The sequence below is a fragment of the Lepidochelys kempii genome, chromosome 8 (assembly GCF_965140265.1).
Source record: "Lepidochelys kempii isolate rLepKem1 chromosome 8, rLepKem1.hap2, whole genome shotgun sequence".
NCBI classification, from domain to species: Eukaryota; Metazoa; Chordata; order Testudines; family Cheloniidae; genus Lepidochelys; species Lepidochelys kempii.
Genome location: NC_133263.1, coordinates 23,894,581 through 23,913,615, shown reverse-complemented (window position 1 = coordinate 23,913,615; position 19,035 = coordinate 23,894,581). Strand labels below are relative to the sequence as shown.

Below are 19,035 nucleotides of genomic sequence, written 5' to 3'. Positions count from 1 at the left end.
CTATTTCGTTCCTTCCACCAAAATCTGCAGCCAGGTTCAAAACCCCACTTTAGTGCAATGCCTGGATTTTAGCAGCTCCCTCTCCAGCTGCGTAGAGCTGCACCCTGCGCGCCTCGCTACTAGGCTCTCTGGACTAGCCACCCACCTTGCTACACCCTTCTGTAATCACAATGTCCCTCGAGCCGAGGGAGGGGAACTGCGCGTTGGGAGGTGAGCGGTTGTTTGCAAATAACGAACAGTGGTTTCAGTCCAGTGAGCAGTTGTTGACCTACTTGCTACCAAGTGAAGCGAGACAGGAGGTTAAAGCCATCCAGCAGCTCCCCCCTCTCCCCAGCCTACAACTGGGGATCATTTGCAGAGTGCCTACCTTTTCTCTTGCACTTGGCAGCTCCTTATCCCAGCAGGGAAACAATAGGCAGCAGTCTGCTTTCTTAGCGCCTGACAGCCGCCCACTCCTACCTGGGAGCTGCCTGCTCCTACACTAAACCTCCTCCTGGATGAGTTGCTCCTAGGAGGTAAGCAAGTTCCCTTTGCTGAAGTTTTGTTCCTCCCTTTCCCACAGCTGAGTGGCTAGGTGGGTGTGAAAGTTACCAGCGATCATCAGAATCCAGAGGGGCTGCAGGAGGTGAGGATGTGAAACGCTGGGGCAGGCTGAGACTGGAGCAGGAGAAAGCGGCAGGCTCCTTATAATTGGAAAGGGGGAGTGTGGGGGTCTTCTCCCTGCTTGTTGTCTGCCCCTGCTGCGCCCACAGCCTGAAGCTGGAAGGCTGAGGAGCGGTTGTTTGTACTTGTCACTCTGTGTCTTGATCTTGATTTGTCTATATCCCCTGGTTATTGCTTGCTGCAGCTTAATTATTTCCTACATCTGAGAAGCCACACATCATAAACTCAGCAGGGATCGTGTTAACATTAATCCTTGCAGTGATGAAAGGCAAACAGGCAGCGTTTAACTGTGAACCAGTTCTTCCAGTACAGAGGGAGGTGCCTTATTCTTCCAGCTATTAGGAGAGCTGGCCTAACAGAGAGTTTGTGTTCTGGTGTTGGGGGGGGGGGGGGGTTGTGTGTGTTTTTTGCAAAATCTTCACCAAAAGATTGACCTTGGTGGTGTTGGGGGAAAAAATTGAAATTTTAGCTCTAACTTACTATAGCATCAAACTAGAAGACATAGGCCCTGGCTCAAGGGAATTACAATAGGAGGCCCTGATCCAGCAATTGGGTCTTTGTGGGTGGACCCTGGGAGTTTCTGTGCTGGTGTGTGTGTGTATCGAGGGGCCAGTTGTGTAGCTGGGCTGTAAAGGCCCAATTCTGCAAACACTTAAGCATGTACTCAACTCTAATGACTTCAAAATCTATTTTACTATTTGGCGGTGGGGGGAAAGACACCCATATCAACAAGTCTCTAACTTGAGAAATGGCCAATTAAGACTAATGATACAAAATGGGGAACGGTGAGAGAGCTGCACATATTTTTTTTTAAATCCAAACAAAATACAGTACTAGTGGGATACTGCAAGCACTCCAGACAAAACTGTGAATGTGTTTCACTTTCTCTATCATATCAGTTCTGCAAGGCCCTGTATATTTGTGGGAGGATTTAGGAAAATATATTTTTAAGATTCATTTCAAAGAGTTACATGTACGAGAGAAAGGAGTATGGTAGAGAGGATCAGGCTCTGTTCCCAGTAAATCTGTACTCTGGGGCAATCCCACCACTTGTTTTTTAAAATTGCCAGCTATTCAGTTATAGTCCTAACACAGAACTGGAACAGTGTGCCGCAATTTTAAAATATGTGATTTTTAGGTAAGATCTGTGCGGTATTTGATACTGCATGGGAAGATGATTTGTACCAATAGATAGAGGGCTTGTCTTCACTATGGGGGTAAGTCAACCTAAATTATGCTACTCCAGCTAACATGAATAACGTAGCTGGAGTCGACGTAGCTACGGTCGACTTACCCCGAGGTTTTCACTGCGTTGCATCAACAGAGACGCTCTACAGTCGATTTCCCTTACCCTTCTCAGGAAGCTGGAATACCGGGGTTGATCAGAGAGCGCTCTGCAGTTGATTTAGAGGGTCTTCACTAGACACGCTAAATCGACCCCTACTGCAGCAGTGTCGATCTCTCCGTAGTGCAGACCAGCCCAGTGTACCAAACTGTTGTCTTATTCCAAAACTAGTATTATTTTCTTCATTAGTATCATGTGTGTCCCATAGATGCTTTGATGAATGGAACTTGTTTTCTAAGTAAAATAGAGTAGTTTAACAGTCTACCACCATACAAAATTCTTCTAAAAACAAGAGTTCAACATATGCTAACCAGTTTTTTGTGTACCAAGATGTCATTATTGCCAAAACAATGAACTTGTAAAATTCACATGTTCTGTGCAGAAGCTGATAGATCTTTCCATGCCAGAGTAATATGATAGTGGGCCAAATCCTGGGCTCCTTACTCAATAAAAAATTTGGACTGAGTGCTGCTTGCATAAGGTGGAGAGGATTGGGACATGAATGTGATACTGATTTCTCATTGATCCATAGATGTACGGGGGGGACGGGACGAGACAGGCAAATGTTGTTTTTTGGAACTGTGAGGAAAAACTATTTTTCTGGTAGGTAAATTTTGAACCTAATAAGGTTGAAGTAATGTAGCATATGTTCCCATGGCTTGTGTGGTAGAAAAGCAAAATGTTACTACAAAAATGTTATTTATTAATTATACGGTGCCGTAAATGTATTTGGCACTATATGCTAGGTAGAGTGTGCCAAACAAAATACAATGCACCCTTTTATAACCCAATCATGTAGCTGGACATCTATTCTTCATGGGAGGTATACCTTTGAGATAGGCTTCCAGGGCTCTTTACTTTCAATAATGTGTGTCTGAAGCAGCCTCTGAAAACAAATGTCAATACATGTATGACTGGTGACATGCATGACATTTCACCATGGCTTGTTAGCATAAATTGTAGTTGCTAAGCAACTTTTTAATAAATTCAGATTAATCAATGACAGATTAATTTGAATGGCAGCTGGAGTGGCTCAGGACTCCTGAAAATCAGGCCGCTTCTTTTTAGGTGACTTGAAAACTTTGACCACTGTCTCCAGGTGAACTGGATGACTCATTACACGTTCATTATTTTCTTTAATAACTGCAGCCATGTGGTTTGTTTGTTTTTTGGTAGTAAAATAATAAATAAATTGCATTTGGCCATAGGGTACTTGGCTGCTATGATTTACTATTTGCCATCCTTTTTGCCTTAGATTTTGGTGATTTTTCTGTGCTGTGGTTTCTCCACACTTGCTTGCTTCAACCTGCATTCATGTGATACTTTGAATCATTTCATCCTATCCCTTGCTGAAGACGGCTGGTTGTTCCATAGGTATGATTACTTCTTCACTGAGAGTAGTGCTTTTGAAGCCTGATAAGGAACCATCTGACTCAAAAACCTCGTTTGGAATATCTGCCTTTGCCCCTGCTTCGGGTTAAACACCATCACCTTATTTTGTATCACTGTTCTCTAATGGCAATTGGACACTAACCCTGGGAGTTCTTTGTATCTTTACCATGAGTCTCGGCAAGGTCAGAGGAGTGTCATTTCAGTGCTACTACACATTGGTCGGAGGAGCATGAACAGATCTTTGATTTGTACTTGATTGCCTCTAAGCCCAGTGTCGATATCACCTTTTCTGAACCCTTCTGACCAGTCTTCTCAGTTCTCATTTACAGTTGTTTAAATGGCTGTTACTGTCACTATATTTATGCTCATAACTTTGAGTGTCACTCATCACAAATTGTTTCATCTTCCATTTTGCTCATGGCAAGAAATTACTTGGATAATTGCAAGTCATTTTTTACCAAACTGGGCAAAGAGGTTACAACTTCTGTGTGTCCACAACAATAGATAATATGGGCAAAGTTTTAAAAGCTGCCTAAATCACAAAATTTTTGAAAGTGACTTAAGCACCTAACTCTTATTGATTACAAATCTGGTCATAAGTCACTTGAAAATGGAACTTGGAGTCCTGGTAATTTAGGAACTTTTAGAAATGTTATCCTACAGCTTCTGTGGGGATAACTCTTGTAAATGTTCATTTTTGTTTTTCACCCTTTGGGAAGCTGCATAAAGGCCTGATGCTGCATAACAAGACAAATTATGATTGTGAATCTTTATGAGCAGGTGATAATGTGAACCACATAAAAATATATTGGGGAGAGAGAAACAAAAAGATTCTTGGGCTGCTGAGTTACAGAGAATAAATGAAGTATAAAAGAGATGGGATATCCTTGGTTGCTTTTCTTTCTGGACACCATCTACAAATAAACCACTAATGGGAACTTTTATTCTTACGTACATTGAGGCTATCTAAGTATTCCTAGAGCATAAATGTTAAAACATTTGGAATGTTATAGGTCATGAAAGAACAACCGTATTTAAGATTTCCTCTTCTCTTACAACTTTTCTTCCTATGTCTGCCTTGTCCATTTGTCCTAGGGTATGATCCAACTCCTAGGGAAGTCAATGGAAAAGTGGCTTTTTGCATCAGTATGGGATCAGGCCTCTGCTTGTGTCAAGGTTCCTTCCCCACTCTGAACTCTAGGGTACAGATGTGGGGACCTGCATGAAAGACCCCCTAAGCTTATTCTTACCAGCTTAGGTTAAAAACTTCCTCAAGGTACAAACTTTGCCTTGTCCTTGAACCCTATGCTGCCACCACCAAGCATGTTAAACAAAGAACAAGGAAAGAGCCCACTTGGAGACGTTTCCTCCCCAAATTATCCCCCCAAGCCCTACACCCCCTTTCCTGGGGAAGGCTTGATAAAAATCCTCACCAATTTGCATGTGTGAACACAGACCCAAACCCATGGATCTTAAGAACAATGAAAAAGCAATCTGGATCTTAAAAGAAGAATTTTACTTAAAGAAAAAGTAAAAGAATCACCTCTGTAAAATCAGGATGGTAAATACCTTACACGGTAATCAGATTCAAAACATAGAGAATCCCTCTAGGCAAAACCTTAAGTTACAAAAAGACACAAAAACAGGAATATACATTCCATTCAGCACAGCTTATTTACCAGGCATTTAAACAAAAGGAAATCTAGCACATTTCTAGCTAGATTACTTACTAACAAGTTCTAATACTCCATTCCTGATCTGTTCCCAGCAAAAGCATCACACAGACAGACAGACCCTTTGTTCCCCCCTCCCCCCAGCTTTGAAAGTATCTTGTCTCCTCATTGGTCATTTTGGTCAGGTGCCAGCGAGGTTATCTTAGCTTCTTAACCCTTTACAGGTGAAAGGGTTTTGCCTCTGGCCAGGAGGGATTTTATAGTTCTGTATGCAAAAAGGTGGTTACCCTTCCCTTTTCCTTTTGTGACAGCTTGGAAACGGGTTGGTTTTAGTGGTGAGAGCAAAAGTCTGTGTATATCTTCGTTTTATTCCTGACTCACCCCTGTGGCCTTGGGCTACTGGTTTCCTCTCTCTACTGCCCTTTACGGTCCATAAAATGGAAATATTTATAGCCACCATCATGGGGTGTTTTGATATCATCAGACTGCAACCCTGGGACCTGTTGGTACCAACTGGCAGAGGACACCGGAAGCACAGTGTTTTACAGTGGCATGTGAGGTCTCTACCGAGAGCCAGTAGCCCACTGGTCATCATAATCATTGTGAAATGTACGTACGGATAATATTTAAGGACTTATATATGTATACTAAAAATATGTTCTTAAGGTCTTGGAGTTACGGCAGGTCACCGGGAGACGACATACCTCCTGCCTGAAAGGAACATTTCCAAGGTAATGAGATCTCTTTCCTGTCTGGTCATTTGCGAACTGTATGCCTCACAATGTAGGCCTACTTGCGTATGGAGCCAGGGGCCGAATGAAAGATTGCAAAATCTACAAGAGAGGAAATTTACAGGATGAAACAAATAGCAGTGTGTGTGTGTGTGTACTGTTTCTGAATAAAGACAAATAATTGTTATATATTGGGGGTGCAAAGAAATATGCAGGATTCTTCACTGTGGCTGCAAACTGACAGTGTGTTTGTTTTATGAAAGAAGGGTCACAGAGGGCCATCCAATGAAGTGATCTGTAGCTCATGAAAGCTTATGCTCAAATAAATTTGTTAGTCTCTAAGGTGCCACAAGTACTCCTATTCTTTCTGAGGGCTTGGCAGTAAAGCGTTGAAAGGGTTTTTGGTGAGCAATACAACGTAAGACATGAGAGTATCTAGTTAATTAAGCTTAGGCTCTAGAATGCATGTTATGATTTTATTTTATGTGTAACCATTTGTTTCCAAGGCTTTGACTTGCTATCGCTTGAATATCTGTGCTTTGTTAAATGAAGTTACGTTAATAGTGAAAGTAAGTCTATCTGAGTGCTGTGTGCTAGGCAGAGGCGTGACCTGGGTTGTACTGTTCGTTTGTTTTTGGAAGCAGCGAGTCAGTGAATATTGCAAGAGGCTGAGGTTGACAGTGCAGGGAGACACTCAGAAGGCCCAAGAGTTGGGGTCCGTGTGCCAGTCACTAACCTGTAGAGTAACAGTGAAGCCTGTGTGACCTAGAAGGGAGGGCTTGTGTTGCCCATAGTCGGTAGAGTTGCGGAGCTGACCTACGTCTGGTTCAGACAAGGCTTGCTCACGCTGAAACTCCATGAAAGTGCTATTGTATGATAGGAAAGAGTCAGTTCAATATAACTTGACACCAATAAGACTGTCATCAGGTATAGCAGCACGCAGAAATCAGAAAACAGATTTAAAGACTGGGACTGGGAAAGTCTGTCTGTAACAAAGATTAGCTAGTGGTTTATGCTGCGTAATGCTTATGCGAGGCTACTGTTAGGGCCTCCCTTTTGTTGTGTAAATAACCTCAGTACATATGTCATAAGACCTAAGCAGTGTGCGACAGTGTCATTATCCCCCTTTTACAGGTGAGGAGACTGGAACACAGACATCCAAGTGACTTGCCCAGGAGGCCTCTGGCAGAGCCCAGGTTTGCTGAGTCCAGTCCAGTGCCCAATTCCAATTACTCTAAAAACTTACAGAGTTGAATAGACAATAACACTATCTCAATAGGTTTCTTAAATTATCTAATGGAACTCTGAGTGTGGAAGAGGATATAACTGCCTATAAAATATTACAGGTTGGCTCATTAAATTGTATGGCAAGGTTACAACTTTCTATTCATTTCTCTATGATTGTTTTCATCAGTGTTCAGTGGGGTGATTCCAGCTGTGTAATCATGCAGATGAGAGCAACATTTGGTTTAGCAGCTTTGCAGGGATAAGCTGAATCTGTTGGCTAAGACTCATGTTTTTATTTTAACTTTTGTTGTCGTAATTGCTTTTCTGGAGAACTTGCGGGGAAAAAAATTGGGTTTGGGGTTGTGTTCCCCAGTACATGCAATTTTAAACTTTTTATAGATCCAGTGCCCACTGAAGTCAATCTGGAAGACTTCTGTATACTTCAATGGACCTTAAGGGCTAAATTCATTCCTGGGGTTACTCCACTGCAGTCAATGTAGTTACATCAGGGATGAATTTAGTCCTAATGCATTTGACTTTCACACGTATTCAGGGAACAGCATAACCTGTTCACCACCCTCCTTTAAACATGTAAGATTTCTTGAGCTGTAAAATGATACCCCTATAAGCAGTTATTTCATTCTAATGAAATAGAAAGGGACTATTGAAGGGACTATCCTAGCCTTCTTCTCCCTGAGTAGTCCTTGCATATTTGATAAAGTGAATAATAACCACTCAAACTCAAATGATGATGTATTCATCTAACATTATTCCCTTAAAATACAGATAGCCCCTCTTAATATTTCTTTAAATTACTTGATGGCTGTGTACATCTGACACATTATTACATGGATGAATGACTTCTTCTAACTTATTTTGGTGCCTACATTTATATCAATGTTTGTTACAGAAATAGTCAAGACCCTTTCACCGTGAAGGCTTTGTGGAAAGCAACTCAGTATTGTGAGAGAGAACCTATTTGTTTTCATTTTAGACAATGGCACTAGCAAACTGGAACTTTTCTTTCCTTATGCACATGGCATATAGATACATGAGCACTGAAGTAACATAGAAAATGTGTGGTGCCAGACTGAAGCATTGACAAGTGAAACATTGTGCTTTTATCAAGTGACTGGGTGTGTGCTTCTAAGACACACCTATGGGTAAGCAGTGAGTGAAGTTTTTGTATCCATTCAAGCTATGACCTCTGTTCAAGCTGCCAGAAGTTATGACAAAGGGTTTTGAGAGTCTGTACTGGGCTGAAGCACTCTTGCATCTTTAACCCAACAGAACTGTTTCTGGAGGATTCTTTGCCTAGTGCAGCTTCCAAATCAAAAGAGGACAGGAAAATGAGAAGATCACTGCAATATGTTTGGATGTCTCTCCTTAGATTTTGCTAGTTAACACTTTATCTTGTAAAAGCACTTCCTTGGCTGTCTGAGAGATTCGACTGGAGGTTTTGAGTCCTGTAGATATGTAGCATGAAGTATTTTCCCCATTTGTTCTCCTGAAACCTGTTTAGTGATAGTGGAAAAGGTTAAGATGAAAGAGGTGCATTTTACGATCAGTATTTGCTTTGAATATATAGATCAGTGTTTGAGTATTTTCTTTTCCTGAAATGTAGCCAGAGCCTTCAAGGTGCTTAACCACAAGCATTATTAGCAGCCAAGATTCAGGGTGCTGGATTCTAAAATCTGTGTGATGTACACCTCCTACAAACAGCCCTGAATGGAACCCAGTGTGCTGAGCTCTTTTGAAAAATATTCTTTGACTATATTATGATAGTGCTTAGCAGCCCCATTATGTTAGGCACTATACAGACACCTAGTAAGACAGTCTGTGCTCCCAAAGAGCTTACAATCTAAGCAAACTGAATAGACAAAAGATGGGAGGGGAAATAGAGGTGCATTTTGAAATTATTTGCTGAATATTGCTCAGCAGGTCGGTGGCAGAGGTGGGAATGGAACCTAGGCCTTCCAAGTCTCAGTCCAGTGCCCTATTTGCCAGACCACATTGTCCATCATCAAAAAGATGTGTCAGATTGTGGGGGCTAAACTGCATTGAAAAGTCTTCCAAAGAGGACTGAAGTTAGAAGAGGAAGCTGGGAATCTGGATTAGAGGGTTCTATCCGAAGAGCTTTTACCAAGTGAATTAACTTCTCTATTAACTTCAGCTATCCTTCTATAAAATAATATTTTTTTTCAACCCACAGCTGTTTTAGGAGAACTGCTTTTAAGCATCATGAGCTTCATGTGAATTTACACAGTCCCTTCTACACACAGTATTTGGATAGTAAACCAAATACTTTATTCTCTCTATATAAAATGCCTTATATCCAAAGTTTTCAACATGAAGCCTAGAATATTTTTTCCTATTTGGTCAATATTAGTACCATATTTCATATTGGTGTGGAAATAATCCTTGCTTTTAGAAAGAAGAGGGCTGGATTTGGTGTCATCAATTACATGTTTTTAAGAGGATAGAATAAAGGTAAAGCTCATCAGTGTAGGAGACAACTTTCTTGGGGGCTGATCTGAGACTGTGGACCTAAAGAACACAAACTTCACCACCTTCTATTCCCAGTGCATTGTACATTACTTGTGGTTTCTAACGTAAATACATAACAGCAGGTATATTTATCCCCCACCCCCACCCCCGGAAAAGACCTCTACCAAAACAAAACTCTCCATTGCACATGCTTCTCCCCCTGAGCAGAAGATGAAACACCTCACCAAACAGCATATGGCATGTGCCGAATGCACTGCAGGAAGGTGCTCAGACACTATGGCGATGACTGCTGTATCAGAACCTCAATATAACTGAGATCTAATATGGAAGTGAGGTGAATACTGGAGACAGAAGCAGAAATGGAGATGGATTTTATACACGGTCACTGTGCTTTTTGGTTTTCTCATAAAAAGTCAATGTGAAGTAGCATTCTCTGCTTCCTGCATCTGTTGTAAAAACATTGGATGGAACGTCTCATTTGCACTCTGCATCTTCAGGCAAAAATTAATTGTATGTCAAACCACATTTTGTGGTGGTGTTCAGGCAGAATTATTCTTTGGATTTCTTTCTTTCTCTTCCTCCTACCCTTTGGCAGCATTGGCAAGCCTGCTATGAAGGCAGTAAGCTCTAAAGACCTAATTCCTCCTCAGCTAAGCTAGTGTAAAAATCAGGAGTAATTTGCAAGGAGTCAGTGTAGTTATACAATTGTTATGTGGAGTGTGAGCGGGAACAGAATAAGGCCAGCGGTTTGGACAATATTTAGGTAATGACTTATACTGACTTACTGACAAACACCTGTATTTGTAGTGACCGCTATCTTTCTTATTAAAGCATACTTGCCTATATGTATTGGAAATGCTGTACAAACAAAAAGTAAAACATTGTTGTGAAGCTATTTAGTGAGTTTCAAAATTACTGGACCAAATGCAAACAGAATCTAAGCTGGCATATTTACATTTTTCTTGGGGCCCTTAGTTTATAAATTACATTGGTAAGTGAGCATGAGTTTAAGTTGATGTGCATCTTCAGTCTCTGTACTAGAACACCAGACTGAGCATTCAGAGACTTGACTTCTATTCCTTTCTGCCACTAGCTTGCTGTGTAGACCAGGGGCAAGTCATTTCCACTCTGTGTGTCTGTTTTCCTTACTATCCTTTACCATTTTATCTGTTTAGACTGCAAACCCTTTGCGGTAGGGACTTTCTCTGTGTGTTTGTACTGTGCCTTGCCTAGTGTGGCCCCAACTTCAGTTTTGGCCTTTAGGTGACAAAGTAATACAAATAATCTCTGATTTTGGCCGCTTGAATCTGCATCCCTAAGCTGATACATTTTGCATGCCAAGGAACCAAAAAAAGCTGTAAGCTAAAGAAAGGCTGAACTGTTTTTATTTGCATCCTGCTGTTGGTTACTTTTTATCCTACACTCTTCTACTGCAGCCCTGTGCATATCAGTCACAGCGTTGTAGAGTCCTATGGACTCATTCGGCCAAATTCAGAAGAAATGTGTAAGGAAGGGAGGAAGATGGTTACATGTTGGTAATTTAAATACTGTAAGTCTGTTCAGAGAATTTTTTTTAATTGGTGCAATACATTCATTGGTGAGACATGAAGGTAAAAATTACACCAGGGTAAACTTTCTAGACTGAATTAGGTTCTCTTCTAAATTTGGCCCCTTAGCATCTTTTTCGTTATCACAACTAATTCCATTAATCTTAAAATGGGTTTGTAGCATGTTGCTGAACCTTTAAAATCACAGTGTGCTCAACAGGAGAAAACAAACAAACAGCAAACCCCCAAACTTCCTGCTAGAGCTGGTCAAAATTTGTTGGAAAAATGTGGACAAGTTTGAGATGAAATTTTCCCAACTGTTTCCCCTTGTTTGTTAAAAATCTATAGAGCTAGTCAATAAACTTTATTTTCAACTTTATTTTCAACTAATTTTTTTCCAAATAGCTTCACTTGCCACATGCTTTGGAGTCTTCACTAAATGCTTAGACCTTAGTCATAAAAAAAACCTCCAGAAACTATCTAAATCTGCCCAGTATTTCCAGTAGTGATTTTTGGTGGTGTTTATTAATCTAATTGGGACACTAAAATGAACCCCGTCCCCTGTATTTTAAAAACATTGGGATGTGCTTCTTCTGTCACTTTGGCTTTCGGTGGGTGTATGTAATAAAAGTACATTGTTAGTTTGAATAATGGCTCATTGATTGGTTGTTTAATGCCTTTTTAGGCTAGAAATGATTTTCACCCTACTAATTTGGTTCTGTCCTATTAGGAGACATTCTTTCTCTGCCATGTTTAGCAGATTGCTGAAATTAGCCTGGCTATATTCTGTTGAACAACAGTCACATCTTCAAGTTGTCAAACGCCTGGTCTTGCCAAAATGTTTTTGTATCTGCCCTAGTTTCATCTCATTGATAATGTCAGCACAGCTCTGAGAAGTGTTTGTTACTTAACTGCAGCTTTGAGACCAGGAGGGTTAGGTACACAATGTGTTGTTTGTAACAGCTACTAAAATATAGGCTGTTGTTTCTTTTGATTTAAAAAAAAAACTTGTTTATGGAGGCATAGATTAAAAAGATTGAACCGCAGGGAAGAAGTGGAAGGCTTCCCTCATCAAATCAAATCAAATCGGAGGAGAATTATATTTAGTCTACTGACTTTAGGGTAGAATGTAATGTTGGTGTAAACTCTGAATCTAAGCCCTGATTCAGCAAAGCATTTAAGGAGGTCTGTAGCTGGAAGCATGGGAGTAGTGATCCCATCCTTATTCAGCAAATCATTGAAGTGAATATCTAGTCCTTTGAAAATCCAAGTGTAAGCTTTTGCTTAAGTGCGTTGCTGAATCAGGGTCCTACTCAGTCCTAGGAGGGAGTCAAAAGTCATTACAGTCTTAGTTGTTCAGCAGCTTCTGTAAGAGATGGTGGTGGTCGTAGTCTGGTTCCTAGTAAAGAGTTGTTGTCACCATCAGAACTGGTGCTAATTCATATTCTTGTTGGCAGTCTCCATAGATACTGGAGCACAGAGAGTGAAATACTTCCTTATCCACCGCAAGGCGGATGATTCAGGGCTGAGGCATGCTGGCAGGGTGTGATGTGGGGAATCTTACTGGGCTGCTGCGCATGCTAGACCAGTTCTGTAGATCAGTAGAAAACTTCAGTCTCCCTTGTTGTAAATTGGAGACCTTAATCAAGCGTGAAGATATATTTTATAATGAATGTATGGGATTAACACTAATGAATCATTAGTTAGCAGTATCCACCTTCAGTATCTGTAATGCACGTCCTCAACTTCTCTATGGGGCTTGCTGACTACTCTGGGTGGAAAATTGTTTTCTGTCCCCATAAGGATTTTGAAATTTTTCCCTGAACCAAATTGGGATGAAGAAAATATTTTGTAAACTAAAAAAGCCCCTTTCATTTCGGTCAACTGAAATGTTATTTTTCAATTTTTACACCTTTCCCCCCTCCCCCCACACACTTTAATTTATACTTTAACAAAAAGTTAAAGAAAGTTAAATTTTGAAACAAAAAGTAATTTTGATCCAAAAAACTTTTCATTTTGAAAATGTCAAACTGTGACACTTTAACAATTTCAAAACCTTTTCAAGTTGGGAAATTTGTCAAAAGTGACTCTTTCCCTCAAACAGTTTTGGTTTTGACAAATTGGCATTTTTAGGGGGGAGGGGAGCAGAAAACAAAAGTTTAATTGAAAAATTCCTGACCAGCTGCAGTAGCAAGAACCTTAAATCCTGTTCACTGTTATATCTATATGCATAAATTCATAACTTGTTTTGTTTGTTATAACTCTGCCATTGTTCCATGTATTTTATGTTTTGTTATAATATTGCTATCTATTAGTCTTCTTTTTAAATGTTATCCACTTAACTAACAAATTTTGGTTTGTAATGAGGGGAGAACTATTTCTTTGTGGATTACGGAATACAAAATTTTTCCTTCTGGACAGAAATGACTAGCTCTGAAACCAAAGAACATGGAAATCTGCTCTAGATTCTGGAGCTCACGGGGTCATTTGTGCTTCATACTGTTTCCAATCTAACAGTAGAGTGGGAGAGTCCTGTGCATTACTGCAGGCATGTGTTAGACACAATGATAAAGTCTCTTTGCTGTGTAGTTTTTAATATGCTGATATGACAGACAAGTTTTAATGAGTATTCTGGTGATTAATTCAGACTAATCTGTTGAACAATGAACAATCTGGTAATTAACTGAACTTGATATATGATAACTAATTAGTTGATATAACAAATAGCCAAAGTACAGTTAATATTTTTAAACAAATATTTTAATGATATTACAGAACATCTTTCAAACATGTTATAAATAGTTTGTTCCAGGGGGATCTTTTATTTTAGGACTCCATATTTTTTTTTAAACTTGCTGTGCCGATAGGAAGGTAGAAATTTAGCTTTTAGCACAAAGCAATAACTAAGGATTGGTGGTCTCTGTCACTGACTTGCTGTTTGACCGTGGACAAGTTAGCTGACCTCTCTGTTTCAGTTTAGCCATTTACAAAGTGTGTAATAACAAAGTATTTATCTACCCTGCAGAAGACCTATAAGAATTAATGTTTACAAACAGCTTTGCAATGCTTGCCTGACACAAGCTTCCACAGTGTCCACTAAGAAGCCTCAATATGTGCCTCACATTTATCACAGATTTCTTTAAATTTAGAAGGAAACCATATATCTGGAGTCTGAGATTAACACAGTAACTATTGGCAAATGTTTGTTTTTTAATTGCAGTCACTGTGTATAAGTAGAAAGTGTTGCTAGAACTGTTCACGCCACTGGTTATAAATAATAATCACTGAAAAGTTAGCCCTCTCTTTTCATGAGTCACTGATTATAAAACAACCTGAATTATGCAAATCCAGACCAGTTTAGACATGTGTAAACTAGTCATGGTTCAAGCACTTCTTCATCCCCATAGCCAATGGATGTTGGGAGTAGTTCATGGATTTGGAGGTGGATGGAAGGGGACAAAGCAAGGGTGGCTGAAGTAGCAGTGGAAGGGAGAGATGAAGTGAGCTGCTATTTTTCGTCTTGGCCAAGACTCCTGCTGGATCCTGAAGACCCTGGGTTTTGCAAGTCTCAGCTGCTTAGTGCAACCCAGTTGGTACTCTCTCACAACCTGCTTTTGGGTCATGTCCCACCATTTGAAAACTGCTTATCCAGTCCATCCATCCTTTTGGTGAACAGAGCTAGGAAGTGGGGGAAAACATTAAATAAATTTATTTTTAAACATTAAATAATTTTTGTTTTTGCTCTAATGCTCTGGGGATAGGTAGAGACCTTGGGGTGGGATTTTTCAGAATTGCCATGGGTTGGTTTAATTCTGTTCCCATTGAATTCAAGTCCCATTGACTTCATTAGGGATAGGGTTAGGCCACCACTGAGCCACCACCACTTTTAAAAATCCCACCTTCTAAGCCCATGGTTTTGTCCATTTTTCGAAAGCTGAACAGCAAAAATAGAAACTGTTTTCTCAGGGACACTTAAACTGAGATATAAAGAGAAGTCTCAACCTCTTATCTTAAACAGAGTCCTTGAGAATTGGTCTCTTCCTTCCTCCTGGAGTATTTCTTAAACCTTTTACCTCCTCCCCCACTACAACCTGACACCCAAGTGTTTACAGGTTTGATGAAATATTTTATGTTGGGCTGCAGGTATGGCGTAAAACTTGCATAAATCCACTGCCGATGCCTGTTTGAATAACAAATGCATATTTTAAAATTCCCATCCTTTAACACAGGAGACTTCACTGCAATTTTGAGGGAGCTTACCTAGATAATGAAACATGGTGGAATCTTCAACTCTTAATAATTAAGGTTGAACCTGGGATGACCCTTATGTGTATCCTGAATGAGTTAAATTATCCTGACATAAAGGAAATAGATAACTTCTGAGATCATAGATCTTTGAGAATTGTCTTTCCAGGAGCATATGGTGTACATTTCAACTCCTAATTCTCTAGCAGGAGTTGTGCCCAACTGTTTGAACAGTTGCTCTTAACAAATTATATAAGAGAAGAGGGTTTTGCCTGCCTTCCTTTTGAAGAGATAGAAATGATTTAGAAATAAAAGAGGAAGGGAGCTGAAGAAAAGCTTTTTAATTAACAGTCTTGGTTGTTATGTTGTTTCATGGGGTGTGAACTACCCATTTCATCATTCCGTTTCTTTATTGCTGTAGTCACACGGGAAACCTCTGCACAGTGTTCTTCATTGTCTCATTAGTTGATTAGATTAAGACAAGTTTTAGTGGAGTTAATGGTGTTAATTAAAAGGGTGATTCTGTTGAAATCTGGAAAATGGTCCTACTTATGAGAAGATAGGGATTGGTGTAGCAGAACAGACCAATGATCCGACTAGTTAAATATCTTGTTTCGTGCTGTGACTAATACTGCATGCAGTTGGTACCCAAAATCTACATGAAGCACCTCATTGTCTAATACTATACAATAGGAGGACACTCTTTTTCCTTCAACTTATGTTCTAAAGCATTTTCCACTTTTAAATTATTCAAATGTAATTATAGCCAAATATCAGAAGCTTGTATTATAGATACATGTTCACAGAGTAGGGTTTTTGGAGGGGTTGGGGGAAGGACAAACAAAACCCCAAGAAAATATTTCAACAAATTTTGGGGGCAGTCCGGCCCTCGCTGAAGTCAGTGTTGACAGCAGTGGTGCAGGGTTGTCTTAGTAAGTAGGAGTCTCAAAAGCCATATTGAATATTTTTTTCAAATTTAGCTCTGTGACGTTCTTCCCCTTACAACTCATGCTTCTCTTTTGATTTTTGCTGACTTGCTAACATGAATCATCTGGTTTGCATAGACTATCATTTTTTTTTTCCATTTGCTTCCGTCAATTTCTCTCCAATGTGATATAAATCCCCCACAGTCAATTCTGCGTATGATAAGATAAGAGAAGCTTAGAGGAAATTTAAAGGCAACCACCACCCTCTCTCGTTGTTCCTCTCTATCACTTTTCCAATGTGCATTCTGCATCTGCATTAAGAGAGCTGCTCTGTGGGTCTGGAAGGTTCAGTGGGCCAGTCCTGTAGACCAGCCGTTCTCAACTGGCGGGTCTGGGGACCGAGAGCAGGTTTCAGGGATCTGTCAAAATAAATCGGGCTTCACCTGCAGATTGGAGAAAGCTAAGGGAGAGAGCTCTACCTCCACCTCCTGACTCACCTCAGCAGGCCACCCAGCAAGAAGTTTCACACTGGTTAAATAAAACAAAAATAATGTTCATTTTTTTATATTTGTACCTATATCATCCTTTTCTTTTATATATTGTGTGTGTTTAACTGCATTACTATCACTATAATATAGCTTTTAATCTACTGGATATGCAGAAAAACAGTTCTTATGACACAGCTGGGCCATAAAGTTTTTATAACATGTTTCTTGCACTTGGAACAGCCCCTTTCACCAGCAGGTGTCACTACACTATAGTCATTGCCAGATGGAATATCAGAAATTAGAAGAATTAGTTATCTGGGGGAAAGGTCAGAGCATAGTATGAAAAGACGACATTTCACAGATATGGTCTCTGTCTGAAAAAGAAACCTTTTTCAGAAGAAATTCTATCACTGGAGAGAGAGAGAGAGGTTTAAGAAATATCTTGAAGAAAGATGAACTTCTTAGAACCAAAAAAAAGTCTTTCCCTCTCATTACTGTATTTCTCTGTAATTAACAACCTCATTTTAAAGTTTCATTGATTACAGGTGGACAAAATGTGCTCCGAATCCTGCATTCTTTGCACACTTAAATCTCCCACTAACCTCAGTGGTGGTCAGGGGGTGTCCAAGAAATGCAAGCTCAAACTTGAAGCCAGTGCCAAATGCAAATAGAGTATAATTACAGGGGCTAGATATTGTCTTGACAATAACTCAAATTCTGCTTCAAGTTCAGTCCTGCAGAAAGAGAACCCGACTTATGTTCTTATTCTCACGTTTCACTCTAGTTACTTGCAGTGTGATGTCAGTTCTGCAGTGAGCGTCATATGGGTGTAGGGGTCATTGCAGGATCTCATTGCAAATTCAGGGCCGTATGATCTGATCACAAACCCATTCAAGTCAATGGGCTGACTCCCACTGACTTAGACCCCCATTGACTTACCTGGGATTTTCATGATGCCTTGAATATCAAATGTTTTGTCTGTCATATGTATATCTATGTTTAAGTTAAGGAAAGCGAGCTCTTGGGATCTGTCAGTCAAGAGTTTAGCCAATAGAAAAAGAAAAAAGATTTAAATGTTAATGGTTAAAATACAGCAATTTAAGAATGCCCTGTAATGGGAAAATCCAATTCTTTCCTTTGCAGGTTCTTGCAGTATCAGATAAAAAAAAGTAGTAAATAAAGTTTTAATGTTCATTATATGTGGCATGCACACTGAACTTAGTATCTACTGTGAAATGCAGATGGTTTTAGCTCTGTAGCTGAAAAGAAACATTTTCATCTGTCTTAGTCAATTTCAGCCTCTCTGTTATTTATGGGACTTTGTCAGCTCCCTCTGGTGGTAAATGTCTGAAATTTACTTCTGTATGCAGCATAGTTGTAGCCATGTCAGTCCCAGGATATTAGAGAGACAAGGTGAGTGAGGAAATATCTTTTTTGGGCCAACTTCTGTTGGTGAGAGAGAGACAAGCTTTTGAGCCACACAGAGCTCTTCTTCAGGTCTGGGAAAGGTACTCCCAGCATCACAGCAAAATGTAAGGTGGAACAGATTGTTTAGCATAAGTAGTTAGGACATATTGTAAGGGAGCATTCAAGGTAGAGTGGCCTGTTAACACCTCTACAGACATAGGACAAAAAGAGGGAGTTGGTGGGTTACAGATTGTTGTAATAAGCCATAAATCCAGTATGTCTATTCAGCCCATGGTTTTTAGTGTCTAGCAGAGTTATGAATCAGCACTTTCTGATTCAGAAAGTTGAGGAAACAACTAGGAGGTCATCCATTTTGGATCTGGTTTTGATCATGATCTCATAGAATTCAAGATCCTATGGAAAGAGGACATGAGAACAGCAAAACAAGGACATTGGACTTCAGAAAGGCAGATTTCAACCAGCTCAGAGAAACAGTGGGCAAGATTCCATGGAAAGACCAACTTGGAAGAAAAGTAGTTGAAGGGAGCTGGCAGTTCCTAAAAGATATATTATAGAAGCTTAACATCGAGCTATTCTGACACTGAGGAAGGATAAGAAGAGCCACAGGAGACCAATGTGGCTGCACAAGGAGCGTTTTAGCTATCTAAAAACCAAAAGGGATACATACAGGGAATGGAAGGAGGGGCATGTCACCAAGAAAGTATACCTGGTAATAGTGTGAGCGTATAGGGACAAAATCAGGCAAAGAATGGAATTACACCTGGCAAGGAATGTGAGAGATGACAAAATGGGGTTCTTCAAATATGTCAGACAAAAAAGAAAAATCAGTGATGGTATGGTGATCAATTGACAAGGTGCGCTG

General features: G+C 40.0%; 1 protein-coding gene across 5 annotated transcripts in view; it reads left to right on the top strand.

Annotated features, from left to right (window-relative positions):
- The first annotated feature begins 388 nt into the window (after nucleotides 1-388).
- The window catches only part of ATP10B (ATPase phospholipid transporting 10B (putative)), a 248,565-nt gene continuing 229,918 nt past the window's right edge, over nucleotides 389-19,035 (top strand). For 3 of the 5 annotated variants that reach the window (XM_073355887.1, XM_073355889.1, XM_073355886.1), the window contains exon 1: nucleotides 389-515. Coding sequence is in view for 2 of the 5 variants with exons in the window: in XM_073355884.1 (XP_073211985.1) it covers nucleotides 2,541-2,611 (71 nt within the window). In the remaining 3 variants the exon portion in view is untranslated. Of the gene's footprint in view, nucleotides 516-2,540; nucleotides 2,612-19,035 lie in introns of all 5 variants that reach the window. The other 2 variants (XM_073355884.1, XM_073355892.1) reach the window with 1 other exon arrangement.